General features: G+C 50.4%; 1 protein-coding gene across 1 annotated transcript in view; it reads left to right on the top strand.

The window, feature by feature from the left end:
- Window positions 1-13,864, top strand: part of LOC125025222 (glycine-rich cell wall structural protein 1-like) — a gene marked incomplete at its 5' end in the record, with an annotated part of 20,509 nt that extends 6,645 nt beyond the window's left edge. Inside the window, 3 exons of the mRNA XM_047613195.1 lie at window positions 13,116-13,142; window positions 13,549-13,673; window positions 13,841-13,864. Coding sequence (XP_047469151.1) covers window positions 13,116-13,142; window positions 13,549-13,673; window positions 13,841-13,864 — 176 coding nt within the window. The remainder of the gene's footprint in view (window positions 1-13,115; window positions 13,143-13,548; window positions 13,674-13,840) is intronic.
- Window positions 13,865-14,915: the final 1,051 nt, after the last annotated feature.

The raw sequence follows: 14,915 nt of genomic DNA, 5'->3' as shown, positions 1-14,915 counted from the left end.
CTGGCAAAAGTGCAAAACTTCCCTTCCCTCACTGAAGTGAAACAGCCTTTGGGTGGCTGTCTCAGAGGGAAGGAGGAATCACTTTGAAAAGACACAGGTCCTCTCCTTCCTCACTGAGGTGAAACAGCCCTTGGGTGGTTGCTTCAGGGGAACGAAAGGAACCACCTGGCCAAATTGCAAGACCTCCCTTCCCTCGCTGAGGTGAAACAGCCTTTGGGAAGCTGTCTCAGAGGGAAGAAGGGATTCACTTTGAAAAGGTACAGGTTCTCTCCTTCCTCACTGAGGTGAAACAACCTTTGGGTGGTTGCTTCAGGGGGATGAAAGGAACTGCCTGGTAAAAGTGCAAGACACCTCTTCTCTCACTGCGGTGAAACAGCCTTTAGGAGGCTGTTTCAGAGGGAAGAGGGATCCACTTTGAAAAAGTATAGGTCCCCTCCTTCCTCACTGTGGTGAAACAACCTTTGGTTGGTTGTTTCAGAGGAATAAGAGGAACCTCCTGGGAAAAGTGTAAGAGCTCCCTCCCTCACTGAGGTGAAGCAACCTTTGGGTGGCTGATTCAGAGATCTGAGCAAAAGGGCTCCAAACAATAATGTCTCGTAGGTGGAAGGGCATCCCCTCTGGTCTCTCCCCAGGGGTTTACACCTACCCACGCGTTTGCCGTGAGTGGCAGCCTTGTGCGCTGTGGAGACGGGAGTCCTGGAGGTTGAGCGATGCCGTGAACGAGTACGCCCTGTGGCTAGCAACACGCCTCTTTGGTCCTCTATTTCAGCAAGACAGGCGGCCTGATCCTGGCCCGGTCACGGTCAATCGGCAAACACCCCCCACAGACTGAACAAAATGTTGACGAATCGTGCAAGGCCCAGACCACGGCAGTCACCATGAAGCCATATGTGCCTTCTGGCGGCAAAAGAAAACCCCATGCACAGGATGACACTGTCACGCCTGCTGCTAAGGCGTGACACCGAATAGTCAAACAAATTGACTCTCGAGCCTGGCCCCTCTAGGCCAACAGCTAAGCTAGGGAGGCCCCTGAGTTCTCAGACGGCCTCCCCGACTGAGAGGGGAGAGCAGGCTGAACCAACCGTATCAGCTGCTGCCCCCACAAACAAGCCCGAAAGCGGAAAGGGCGGACCGAAGCGTCCGAGGCCGGAGACCGACTCTGATGAAGAGTCGGGACCCCCTAAACGCTTCACCCAGTACAAAGTGCCAGCTAAACCTGAAGGCTTCGACAATGCCTACCAATTGGTCAGGGCATTGGAGCTGCAACGGAAAATCCGGTTGTCGATCCGGGTCGCCCGAGATCAAGGCATGATCATAATGCCCAAAGATCAAGCTACCCAGAATTTCCTCCGGGAAACGAAGGAGCTAACCGATGGGAGGAAAATGAGTCTTTCCCCACTAAATCCCGAGGAAAAGATAACCAAGATGGTGCTACTTGGCTTCTCAGTCTCGTATGATGTGGAGCTGATCCCTTCACACCCACAGGTGCAGGATTCCCGAATGTCGAAGGGGAAAACTCCAACCAGGCAAGTCCTGGTGACCATGAAAGGTGCCCCAACCACTACCCTTCATCTGGGTAACAGGGGCACCTACAACTTTCGAACGTATGTGCCTGAACCACTTCCTTGTTTCAAGAGCCAGAAATACAGTCACCACCAAGCTCTCTGTACAGCCGAGCCTAAATGTGGTGTCTGTAGCAAGGCACACAACACAGAGGTATGCCTTAAGACATACAAAGAAGAAAAGAGGGACACAACAGCCAAATGTCCCAACTGTGCCAAGAAGCATCACGCCTGGAGCCTGACTTGCTCTGTAAGGAAAGAGGCGGCCCTCAGGCGACAATAGGTTGCTAAAAAAGCGACCAGACTTTGTTCCTGCCCCCCCCCCCCCCCACGTCTGGGGAAGGAACAAAAGCGAAAAGGCCTCCCGACTTCCTAAGAGGAAGGAAGCCACCCCCCAGCCGACACCGGATGTCTCCAACAAAAAGAAGTTTCCAAAAATGCCAAAGGTGCAGAAAAAAAAAAAAAACTAAAGTAAAAAGGTTCTAAGAGCACCACAAAAACCTCCCCCAACAGATGATCATCTCCTCTTTGACGAGGATGATATGACTCTCCTGTTGACTGCTGTTGTCTCAGCAGTAGCAACAGCCCTGGGGAGGTCGAGTGAGGAGGCCGAGAAGGCAGTTTCGGTCGCCATGACGGCAATGACCCAGATTGTCGCAGCCCTGAAGGGAAGAAAGCTGGATAGAGCAAAGCCAGCCCCACCCTCACCCCAGGACGAGACTCCCCTCCCCACTCCAAACCAGGCCATGCCTTCACAGGCAGAGCCAAAACAGGCTGAATCTGTGCAGCCAGAGCCAGAGCACGCTGACCTTGCCCAGGCAAGGTCAGCCAAGAAAAAGACACAGAAAAAGCCAGAGAGAAAAGCCAAACCAACCAAAGTCAGACCAAACCAACCAAAGGTTCTCCACCCCCCAGTGGACCCAAGGATAGCCTGACAACAGACAAGGAGCCCTCAACCAGGGAGGACTTCGCAATGGAGTTGTCAGACTCCGACAATGTCTCTGATGTAACTATCGCTGAGTAACATCATGACACACCATCTAAGCATCCTACAGTGGAACATCAATGGCTTCTCTGCAAAGAACGCCTTTCTCCAAGCAGTAGTGCGATCAAGGAACATTGACATTGTCATGCTCCAGGAGACATTAACAGTGGACACTGTTCGCTTCTCAGGGTATCATGTCTTCACACTGCCATGAACACCTGGCAAGAGAGGCTTGATCACCCTTGTGAGAGCAACAATCCCCTGCTCCGCACTGTGGAGACGATGTTGAATCCCTTGCCGTCGAGATTCACCTGGCCGGGGGGGGGGGGGGGGGTTTGGTTTGCGAAGTTCTAGCTTCGCCCGGGCCTTCTAGATATGGCCCGGCCTGTGTCAGCTTTTTTACGGCTGTCTCATTGAGTTGTCTGACACTCGGTGCTTACCGTGGCGGCGGGATTGCCAGCAAGCGCTCCTGCCGCCATGGTGTAAGCATTTCGCATAGCCTCTTTACCAGCACGGCGGCTGTTGTGGGCGGTCCATGTCTCAGGAATTGTGTATGGTTACAATTTTCTAGGTAGTGGACTAGTGTGGCGTTCGGCTCGCCGCAGTGCTTGCAGCACCATTCATCGCGTTCGATTGTTGGGATAATCTGCCATGCACAGTGGTAACCTAGGCGCATTCTGTGAAGAATGACTTCGGTACCTCTGTTGCTTACTTCAGAGAGTGCCAGTGGTTCAGAGCCTGTGGCGTCTGAGTACCAGCTGGCCGAGGGGGAGGTTCTCGTTTCCTCTCTGTGGAGCTGCCGTAGGAAGGTACGACCGACCAAGGCACACTTCTCCATAAGTAATTTTCGGTTCGGTTTTATCGTCATGGGATTTGGGGGCATACCCCTGCCAGCGGCTGCTAGTCTGTCAGCAAGCTCGTTCCCTCTGATGCCGATGTGGCTTGGGACCCAATTGATGATAATTCTTCTACCCTGAGCAAGAATTATCTGTGCCATTGTGAGAATCGTGGTCAGTAGGTAGATGTTGTCTGTGGGTGAGCTGTGCTGAAGACAGTCAATGGCTGCCCTGGAGTCTGTGTGTATGACCACGTGTCCTTCCCTTAGGGACGCGTGGCCTAGGGCTCCCATGATTGCAACTGCCTCTGCCTGTAGCGAGGAGGCGTTGTCTGTTACCCTCATGGATCGCGTGGCATCCCTAGCTGCAAAGCCGGCGCCTGCAGTGTGGCTCAAGGGATCGACCGATCCATCCGTGTAGTATGTTCTACTACCCGGAGGAGTGATGGCTGCAATGACCCTGTGGGCTTCTGCCTTTAGGCTAGGCATGGGGTATAGGCTCTTTTTCATTGACAGGTTCATTATGTTGAACTCTATCAGGCTCAGTGCCCACGGCGGGGCTTCGGCAAAGTCGGGGTGGGGGGAGTCCATGCCCTTAGCAAGAAGCTGTTCTTTGAGCTGATGGCGTATCAACACCCTGGCTGTATGAGACAGCCAGGAGTTGTTTGCAACGAGCTCGTTGTCTTGTTCGAGGCATCTGACTAATTTTTGTCTTAGGCTTGTGTTCCTGGGAGCCTGGATGACCTTTGACAGAAATTGTGTTGCCGTTAGATCGATTCGTGAGTCCAGGGGGAGAAGGTTTGCCTCCATCTGGAGGTTGAGGACCTTCGTCCACCTCGGGGCACCCAGAATGATCCTGGCAGCTTCAATTTGGACTGTTTCTAATTTGTCTGTGTGCTTTTTCTTTGCAGCAATTAGAGCGACTGAGGCATAGTCCACAATGGGCCGGACAGCATGTACATAGAATGATCTTAGTACTTTGTGTCTGGCCCCTATGCGTCTCCCAGTCATTGCTCTCATGACAGACAGTCTTGCTTTGGTTCGGTCAACCAGGTACTGGACCTCCTTATGGAAGGAGAGGGTCCGGTTTATCCTTACCCCAAGGTATAGGTAGTCCTTGACCCATTCTAATTCCACTCCCTGGATTTTCAGTCTTGTGCCTCGAACTCTCTGTCTCAAAGCCATGGCTTTGGATTTGGCAGCAGAGATCTTTAGTCCCGTCCTACAACACTCCTCTGACACGAGGTCCAGACAACGCTGGGCTTTATTCTGGCTGCGTGGTCCAGTGGAGGTGATAGCGAGATCGTCTGCATACGAGATGATCTGGCACCCCACTGGGAGGTTTATGTTGAGGATGCAGGACATTAAAGTGTTGAATAGGGCTGGACTGAGAACCCCACCCTGTGGCGTTCCATTTTCGAGCGGCATGTGCTGCGATAGGTGACCCTGGAATTTGACATTGGCAGTCCTGTTCCTGAAGTAGTCACCTATCCAAGCCAAGAGCTTTCCTCTGATTCCCTTCTGGATCAGGCTTTCCTGATTGGCAAGCGGACTTGCCAGTTCAAAAGCCTTCTCCAGGTCAAGGAATACTACCACAGCTGGGCCCTTGCTGATTGTGCTTAAGAGCGTGGCTAAGCTGTGTGCTGTGCCCATGCCCCTTGTGAACCCGTGAAGGTGTTCGTGCGGGGGTCCCGTTTTCCATTGAAGCCGGTTTAGTACCATCCTCTCAGCCGTCTTGGCCAGGCAGCTGAGCAGAGAGATGGGGCGGTACTTCCCCGGCTCCTTTGGTTTTGGGACGGGAACTATGGTAGCCCTCTTCCAACTCTGGGGTAGAGTGGAAGTTTCCCAGGACTTGTTGATGAGTTGCAAGAGTGCACGCTCACCTGCTAGTCCTAGGTGGGAGATAATGGGGTACGAGATCCCATCAGAGCCCGGGGCTGTGTTGGAACTGGTTTTATAGGCTTTCCTTAGTTCCCTCAGAGAAAAGATAACGTCTGAGTTATCGGGTTCGGCTGCCCTTTCTCTGATCTGAGCGTGTCTGTCTGGCTGTAGACGCTCTTGTCTTGCCCTCAGCTCGGCTGGCAGACTGTTGCTGCTCGTTCTCGCAGAGAACTCGTGCGCCAGTCTGTTAGCCTCTGCTTGGGGGTCGTGATGGGTGCACCTCGGGGCTGAGCGGCTGGTAGCTCGCTTGACCCGTTGCCACAGCTCTGAAAGGGTGGTTTGGTGGTCGAAGGACTCACACCATTCCAGCCACTTTTCCTGCCTGACTCTGTTGGCAGTTTCCTTGGCATCCGTGACAGCTTCCCTTAGGAGGGATAGGTTGTCAGGGGTTCTTTGCCTTCGGAATAGTTTTCGGCACATGTTCACCCTGTGGTTGACCTCCCTGATCTCGTCATTGAAGTACCAGGCGTCTTTGTGACTTCTGGACCCAGGCCGAGTTTTGGGTATGGTCTGTGAGGCTGCTTCATTAATGGCGTTTAGCAGGCTGGCTTCGAGCACTTCCACATTTTCGCTTTGTGGGGGATTGTTGCATCTCAGACAGAGGGCCAAGGCGTTTTGAAACGCCTGCCAGTTGGCCTTGTCTGTTTTCCATCTTGGATTTGGTCTTAGGATTTCGGCTGGGCCAGCATCCATGAGGGTAGTTATAGTGCCGTAATGGTCACTTGTGACGGTCTCATCGACACACCAGCCAATCCTCCCCACCAGAGTCGCAGTGGCCAGGGTGAGGTCTAGGACCCCTCCTCTGACATGCGTTGGCTCTTGGGTGTTGAGGAGAGCGATCTCAGGGAATGTCTCTAGCACGTCGGCTATGTGATAGCCGGCCGCATCCGGTGCCCGGCAGGGAGCCAGGATGGGATGGTGTGCATTGAAGTCTCCCCCTATGATCACTCGGTCGTGTGCAGCAGAAGCACAGACCTGGCTGATGTCTAAGCTTTTACAGCGTGGCCGGCTGTACACATTGTACAGTTTGAGGTGCCCCCCGGCCAGGTGAACCTCGACGGCAAGGGATTCAACATCGTCTCCACAGTGCGATGCATCGGCTATTGCGGAGCAGGGGATTGTTGCTCTCACAAGGGTGATCAAGCCTCTCTTGCCAGGTGTTCGTGGCAGTGTGAAGGCATGGTACCCTGAGAAGCGAACAGTGTCCACTGTTAATGTCTCCTGGAGCATGACAGTGTCAATGTTCCTTGATCGCACTACTGCTTGGAGAAAAGCGTTCTTTGCAGAGAAGCTATTGATGTTCCACTGTAGGATGCTTAGATGGTGTGTCATGATGTTACTCAGTGATAGTTACATCAGAGACATCGTCGGAGTCTGACAACTCCATTGCGAGGTCCTCGCTGGTTGAGGGCTCCTCGTCTGTTGTCAGGCTATCCTTGGGTCCACTGGGGGGTGGAGAGCCTTTGGTAGCTCTGACTTTGGTTGGTTCGGCTTTTCTCTCAGGCTTTTTCTTGGCTGGCCTTGCTGGCCTTGCCTGGGCAAGGTCAGCGTGATCTGGCTCTGGCTGCACAGATTCAGCCTGTTTTGGCTCTGCCTATGAAGACATGGCCTGGTTTGGAGTGGGGAGGGGAGTCTCGTCCTGGGGTGAGGGTGAGGCTGGTTTTTCTCTAGCCAGCTTTCTTCCCTTCAGGGTTGCGACAGTCTGGGTCATTGCCGTCATGGCGACCGAAACTGCCTTCTCGGCCTCCTCACTCGACCTCCCCAGGGCTGTTGCTACTGCTGTGACAACAGCAGTTAACAGGAGAGTCATATCGTCCTCGTCAAAGAGGAGATGATCATCTGTTGGGGAGGTTTTTGTGGTGCTCTTAGAAACTTTTTTCTTTAGTTTCTTTTTCTGCACCTTTGGCATTTTTGGAAACTCCTTTTTGTTGGAGACATCCGGTGTCGGCTGGGGGGCGGCTTCCTTCCTCTTAGGAGGTCAGGGGGCCTTTTCGCTTTTGTTCCTTCCCCAGACATGGGTGCCCGGTGGGGCAGGAACAAAGTCTGATCGGTTTTGAGCAACCTCTTGTCGCCTGAGGGCCGCCTTTTTCCTGACAGAGCAAGTCAGGCTCCAGGCATGATGCTTCTTGGCACAGTTGGGACATTTGGCTGTTGTGTCCCTCTTTCCCTCTTTGTATGCCTTGAGGCATACCTCTGTGTTGTGTGCCTTGCTACAGACACCACATTTAGGCTTGGCTGTACAGTTAGCTTTGTGGTGACCGTATTTCTGGTACTTGAAACACCGAAGTGGTTCTGGCACATACGTTCGAAGGTTGTAGGTGCCCCAGTTACCCAGATGAAGGGTAGTGGTTGGGGCACCTTTCATGGTCACCAGGACTTGCCTGGTTGGGGTCTTCCCCTTCGACATTCGGGAAGCCTGCACGACCTGTGGGTGTGAAGCGATCAGCTCCACATCATACGAGACTGAGAAGCCAAGTAGCACCATCTTGGTTCTCTTTTCCTCGGGACTTAGTGGGGAAAGACTCACTTTTCTCCCATCAGTTAGCTCCTTCGTTTCCCGGAGGAAATTTAAGGTAGCTTGATCTTTGGGCATTATGATCATGCCCTGATCTCGGGCGACCCGGATCGACAACCGGATTTTCCGTTGCAACTCCAATGCCCTGACCAATTGGTAGGCATTGTCGAAGCCTTCGGGTTTAGCTGGCACTTTGAACTGGGTGAAGCGTTTAGGGGGTCCCGACTCTTCATCAGAGTCGGTATCCGGCCTCGGACGCTTCGGCCCGCCCTTTCGGCTTTCGGGCTTGTTTGAGGAGGCAGGAGCTGATGCGGCTGGTTCAGCCTGCTCTCCCCTCTCAGTCGGGGAGGCCGTCTGTGAACTCAGGGGCCTCCCTGGCTTAGCTGCTGGCCTGGAGAGGCCAGCTCGCGAGTCAAGATCTTTGACTATTCGGTGGACAGACCCATTGGCTTCGGTCTTGTCCACCTTAGCAGCAGGGGTGACAGTGTCATCCTGTGCTTGGGGCTTTCTTTTGCCACCGGAAGGCGCATATGCCTTCATGGTGACTACCGTGGTCTGGGCCTTGCGCGGTTCGTCAACTGTAAGTTCAGTCTGTGGGGGGTGTTTGATTGTTTTATCCATGAATTGGTAAGTGTTTCATCCTCTCACGCCCCCACCCACCACGGAGTCCAACAAGGGGAAGCTGAGTGTCAGAACCAGTGTCTAACAGCAACAGGAGTGATGAGAGGATATACGCAGCCAATAGCCATTGTGACGGCACTCACGGAACATTGTGAGTGCCAATGGCGGCATGACTGCTTGACCCTAGCCTCCCGGGGGAGACCAGCCGATTGACCGTGACCGGGCCGGGATCAGGCCGCCTATCTTGCTGGAATAGAGGACCAAAGAGGCGTGTTGCTAGCCGCAGGGCGTACTCGTTCACGGCATCGCTCAACCTCCAGGACTCCCGTCTCCACAGCGCACAAGGCTGCCACGCACGGCAAACGCGTGGGTAGGTGTAAACCCCTGGGGAGAGACCAGAGGGGATGCCCTTCCACCTACGAGACATCATTGTTTGGAGCCCTTTTGCTCAGCCCTCTGAGGCAGCCACCCAAAGGTTGCTTCACCGCAGTGAGGGAAGAGGAGTCTTGCACTTTTACCAGGCAGTTCCTTTCATCCCTCTGAAGCAACCACCCAAAGGTTGTTTCACCTCAGTGAGGAAGGAAAGGACCTGTGTCTTTTCAAAGTAGTTCCCCCTTCCCTCTAAAACAGCCACCCAAAGGCTGTTTCACCTCAGTGAGGGAAGGGAGGTTTTGCGTTCTTGTCAGGCACTTCCTTTCGTTCCCCTGAAGCAACCACCCAAAGGTTGTTTCACCTCAGTGAGGAAGGAAAGGACCTGTGTCTTTTCGAAGTGGTTCACCCTTCCCTCTAAAACAGCCACCCAAAGGCTGTTTCACCTCAGTGAGGGAAGGGAGGTTTTGCGTTCTTGCCAGGCAGTTCCTTACATTCCTCTGAAGCAACCACCCAAAGGTTGTTTCACCTCAGTGAGGAAGGAAAGGACCTGTGTCTTTTCAAATTGTTTCCCCCTTCCCTCTGAAGCAGCCATCCAAAGGCTGTTTCACCTCAGTGAGGGAAGGGGGGTTTTGTCCTTTTTGTCAGCTGGTTCCTTTCATCCCTCTGAAGCAACCATCCAAAGGTTGTTTCACCTCAGTGAGGGGGGGGCGGTACTCGAAAACCATTCCGGACGTCTAGACGGGAGCGGTCGCCTGTGTGAAGGGCAGGGCCACAAACCGACCGAGAAGCGGGGCGGCACGGGGAATGGTTACCCCGTCGGCCCCCGGCCGGCTGCGTGGCGCGAGCCCGCGACCTTTGTCGTGCCCGGACTGGCCGGGGGGCCCCTCAAACTGTACAACGTGTACAGCCGGCCACGCTGTAGAAGCTTAGACATCAGCCAGGTCTGTGCTTCTGCTGCACACGACCGAGTGATCATAGGGGGAGACTTCAATGCACACCACCCCATCCTGGCTCCCTGCCGGGCACCGGATGCGGCCGGCTATCACATAGCCGACGTGCTAGAGATATTCCCTGAGATTGCTCTCCTCAACACCCAAGAGCCAACGCATGTCAGAGCAGGGGTCCTAGACCTCACCCTGGCCACTGCGACTCTGGTGGGGAGGATTGGCTGGTGTGTCGATGAGACCGTCACAAGTGACCATTACGGCACTATAACTACCCTCATGGATGCGAAATCCTAAGACCGAATCCAAGATGGAAAACAGACAAGGTCAACTGGCAGGCGTTTCAAAACGCCTTGGCCCTCTGTCTGGCCTGGGTCCAGAAGGGAGGTCAACCACAGGGTGAACATGTGCTGAAAATTATTCCAAAGGCAAAGAACCCCCGACAACTTATCCCTCCTAAGGGATGCTGTCACGGATGCCAAGGAAACTGCCAACAGAGTGAGACAGGAAAAATGGCTGGAATGGTGTGAGTCCATCGACCACCAAACCACCCTTTCAGAGCTGTGGCAACGGGTCAAGCGAGGTGCACGCATCACGACCCCCAAGCAGAGGCTAACAGACTGGCGCACGAGTTCTATGCGAGAACGAGCAGCAACAGTCTGCTAGCCGGGCTGAGGGCAAGACATGGGATCTTGTACCCCATTATCTCCCACCTAGGACTAGAAGGTGAGCGTGCACTCTTGCAACTCATCAACAAGTCCTGGGAAACTTTAACTCGACCCCAGAGTTGGAAGAGTGCTACAATAGTTCCCATCCCAAAACCAAAGGAGCCGGGGAAGTACCGCCCCATCTCTCTGCTCAGCTGCCTGGCCAAGACGGCCATGGTACTAAACCGGCTTCAATGGAAAATGGGCCCCCCCGCACGAACACCTCCACGGGTTCACTACCCTCCGGGTAGTAGAACATACTACACGGATGGATCGGTCGATCCCTTGAGCCACGTTGCAGGCGCCGGCTTTGCAGCAGGGGACGCCATGCAATCCATGAGGGTAACAGACAACGCCTCCTCGCTACAGGCAGAGGCAGTTGCAATCATGGGATCCCTAGCCCACGCGTCCCTAAGGGAAGGACACGTGGTCATACACAGACTCCAGGGCAGCCATTGACTGTCTTCATCACAGCTCACCCACAGACAACATCTACCTACTGACCACGATTCTCACAATGGCACAGAGAATTCATGCTCAGGGTAGAAGAATTATCCTCAACTGGGTCCCAAGCCACATCGGCATCAGAGGGAACGAGCTAGCAGACAGACTAGCCGTTGCTGGCAAGGGTATGCCCCAAATCCCATGACGATAAAACCGAGCCGAAAATTACTTAAGCAGAAGAGTGCCTTGGTCGGTTGTACCTTCCTACGGCAGCTCCACAGAGAGGAAACGAGAACCTCCCCCTCGGCCAGCTAGTACTCAGACGCCACAGGCTATGAACCACTGGCACTCTCTGAAGTAATCATCAAAGGTACCGATAATCTGCCACTGTGCATGGCAGATTATCACAATAATCGAACTCGATGAAAGGTGCTGCAGGCACTGCGGCGAGCCGAACGCCACACTAGTCCACTACTTAGAAAATTGTGACCATACACAATTCCTGAGACAGGGACCGCCCATAACAGCCGCCGTGCTAGTAAAGAGGCTGTGCGATATGCTTACACCATGGCGACAGGAGCGCCTGCTGGCAATCCCGCCGCCACGGTAAGCACCGAGTGTCAGACAAACATATTTAGAAGGCCCGGGCGAAGCTAGAACTTTGCAAATCATAAAGAAGAAGAATCAGACTTTCTAGCATTACTTGAGGAACTCTCCTTCATTAAATGGGGTGTTGTGGGAGTCTGTGAGGTCAGAAGATTAGGCGAAGAACAGAATATACTAAATGATGGACACGTCTTCTATTGGAGAGGCAAACCACAGGGTAGCAAGCAAGAATTAGGGGTAGGTTTCTTAGTTAACAAACGTTTAGAAAAGAATATAGTAGAATTCCATAGTATAAACGAAAGAGTGGCTTCAGTAATAATAAAACTAAATATAATAGGTACAACTTAAAGCTTGTTCAAGTCTATGCTCCAACCTGCATCCACAGTGATGACGAAATAGAGAGCTTCTATGATGTTCATTTAGCTAGCGAAAGAGTAAAAATCCATTTCACAATAATTATGGGAGACTTTAATGCCAAAATAGGTAAAAAGACAGAAGGAGAAACCGTAGATGGGAATCATGGAGTAGGCACTAGGAATGATAGGGGATAGTAATGATAGCTAGTCGATTTTGCGGAGGCTCGATCGCTCAATATCATGAATACATTTTTCGAAAAAAGACTAGAGCGGAAGTGGACATGGAAGTCGCCATCAGACATCAAAGACTTCTTATTTTCAAATAGGCGCGATATAGCATTAATAAAGTAAATAGGTTGGTCAGAGGCCAAATTAAATTACACCTCAGAAGGGTAAGGAATAAACTCATACAAAAACCGCAGCCAACTAACTTGAAGACCAAAGCGACAGAATTTAGCATTAACATCTAAAACAGACTTTCACTTCTCAGCAACGAAGATCTCAACACTGCCCAAATCAACAAACAGTTCAATGACATAATAAAAGGAGCTGCACTTGAAGTAGGCGGTAAGAACGTCAAACAAAGCTCCAGTAAGCTCTCGATAGAAATTAAAGAACTTATGCAAAAACGTAGAATTAGCTGAACTAGCAAAAACTATAAACAAAAAGAAGAGATAAGATGTGCGGAAATTCAATACTCAAATAATAAATGAAACAGTGATCTCAGGTACCCGCATGAAAACAGCTAAGAGTAGACTAAGAATATGGAGAAATCAAATATATGCAATAAAGAAACCAGACGGAGATGTGACATATAATAAAAACGAAATCATAAGATATATATAAATATATATTTATGTATATATATGTATTTATACACATGTGTATATATACATACACACATATATACACATACAAACAGTATATGTATATATATATATATATATATATATATATATATATATGTACTGTTTGTATGTGTATATGTGTGTATGTATATATACACATGTGTATAAATACATATATATACATAAATATATTTATATATATATTTATATATATATATATATATATATATATATATATATATATGGATGTATATACCCCCCCCCCCCACACACACACATACTTTGAGGGGGCTTCAAAAAGGGATTTTGATTTCAATGCGCCTGAACATTCTTGTACCAACGTGTTATAACGTGTTTTAACATGATTCCTTAAATGCAGGTAATAACGCATCGCCACCAGTTGAAAGTCAGGCACCATTCAAGCAACATGGAATCCACCAAAATCGAGGCCAGGACAAACATTAAATTCATGATGAAACTTGGTTGGGAGAATAGGCAAATCATTGACGCTCTGGTACAAGTTTATGGTGACAATGCCCCAAATAAAACAACAACATGCAAATGGATAAGTCGGTTCAGAAGTGGTAGAAACGAAATTGAAGATGAGCCTGGCAGTGGCAGGCCATCAACGTCAGTTTGTGAGAAAAACATTGATGCTAAATCAGTAGCAGACACACTCAACATCTATGTGGGTTCTGCACACCCAAGGCTGTTGCACCCAGATCAGCAGCAAACAAGGGTAGATCTTTCAATTGAAATTTTGAACAAGTGGAATGAGGTGTCTGAAGCTTTTCTGCAGAGAACTGTGACAGGGGATGAAACATGGCTCTACCTGTACGATTCAGAGGACAAAATTCAACCAGAGCAGTGGATGCATAGGGGTGGAAGTGAACTTGTCAAAGCAAAATCTGAGCCGCTATCTCCTGGGATGCAGAGGGTATTTTGCGGGTTGACTATCTTGAGAGCAAGAAAACAATTACATCTGCTTATTATGAATGCATTTTGAGAAAGCTGTCCAAATAATTTAAGAAAAACGCTCTGAAAAGCTGTATCCATGTGTTCTCTTCCATCATGAACTGCTCTCGGCTACATGAATTTCGATAGGAAATCGTCCAACATCCAGTTTAGCTCCTTCTTGTTTCCAAACTTTAAAAAAAAAATCATTGAAATTTTCCATCTATTAAAGATGTAAAAATAGCTGCTCTGACATGGTTCAGATCAAGTGACCCTCAATTCTACTCAGACGTGTATTGACCTTGAGAAAAACCTCTTCTGCATGCTTTTTTATCTGAGAATCTGAGAACTTCCACCTCAGACCCAAACTTGTAGGCAAGGCAACCACTATCAATTCTATTTTGGGAGCCACAAATGTGCGTGACTGTGCAGAGAAGTTTAATCAACCATGACCAGGGTGGATACATAGAGGAAATCAAGCTGTGGAAGGGCAGTGTTTGGTAGGGTGGCCTAGATGCCAACTCTGACACTGATGGGGAAGGTCATGTCTATAGAAGGTAATCTTTGATATTGGTAGACTTCAACAGTCTTGGGGGAATCGTGTAGCATTGTACTGATACTGCATCATAGTCACAACGAGACAGGCGAGCAAGTCTTCTCCACAGTCTGACCAATCACTATCGTAGACAGGGTAACCTGCCAGGGAGATGGATACCGTTCCGGTACAAGTATTGAGGGAGGGATGAGGCTGGGCAGTGAAGTCAATCATTCAGATGTAACTGTGAAAAGGTAGAAGCATACGGGGCAGCTGCGGAAAAAGATTGCTGACTAATTTTTGATAGTATTGTTGGAAAAGAAGAGTGGTATCAGAACAAAAGTCTAACCAGACAAGCTGGTGTGTCTGCGCGTTTGGCAGGCAAACTCAACCAGGCTTGCCCGTGAATGCTGTTCACATCGCCGAGTTCATGTATCGACGAGTGTACCCGACGATGCCAGTAGTGTGCATGGCGCCTAGCATTGTCAAGAAAATATTGTGTTGCATAACTGATTTGCGTAAAAAGAAAAATGATGGTGCAAAGATAGTTCAATAATAAAGATATTTATGGAAGCCACACAAGACAACATAGCCATGAGCAGCTTTTTCAAGATTTCAGAAAATATTTAAGAATATACATAAGCACATTTTATACCTTACTAGCACAAACCTGAGAAACTAGAACAATAG

The sequence above is a fragment of the Penaeus chinensis genome, chromosome 4 (assembly GCF_019202785.1).
Source record: "Penaeus chinensis breed Huanghai No. 1 chromosome 4, ASM1920278v2, whole genome shotgun sequence".
NCBI lineage: Eukaryota > Metazoa > Arthropoda > Malacostraca > Decapoda > Penaeidae > Penaeus > Penaeus chinensis.
Note: the sequence above shows the minus strand (reverse complement) of the source record. Positions and strands in the feature narration are given on the sequence as shown.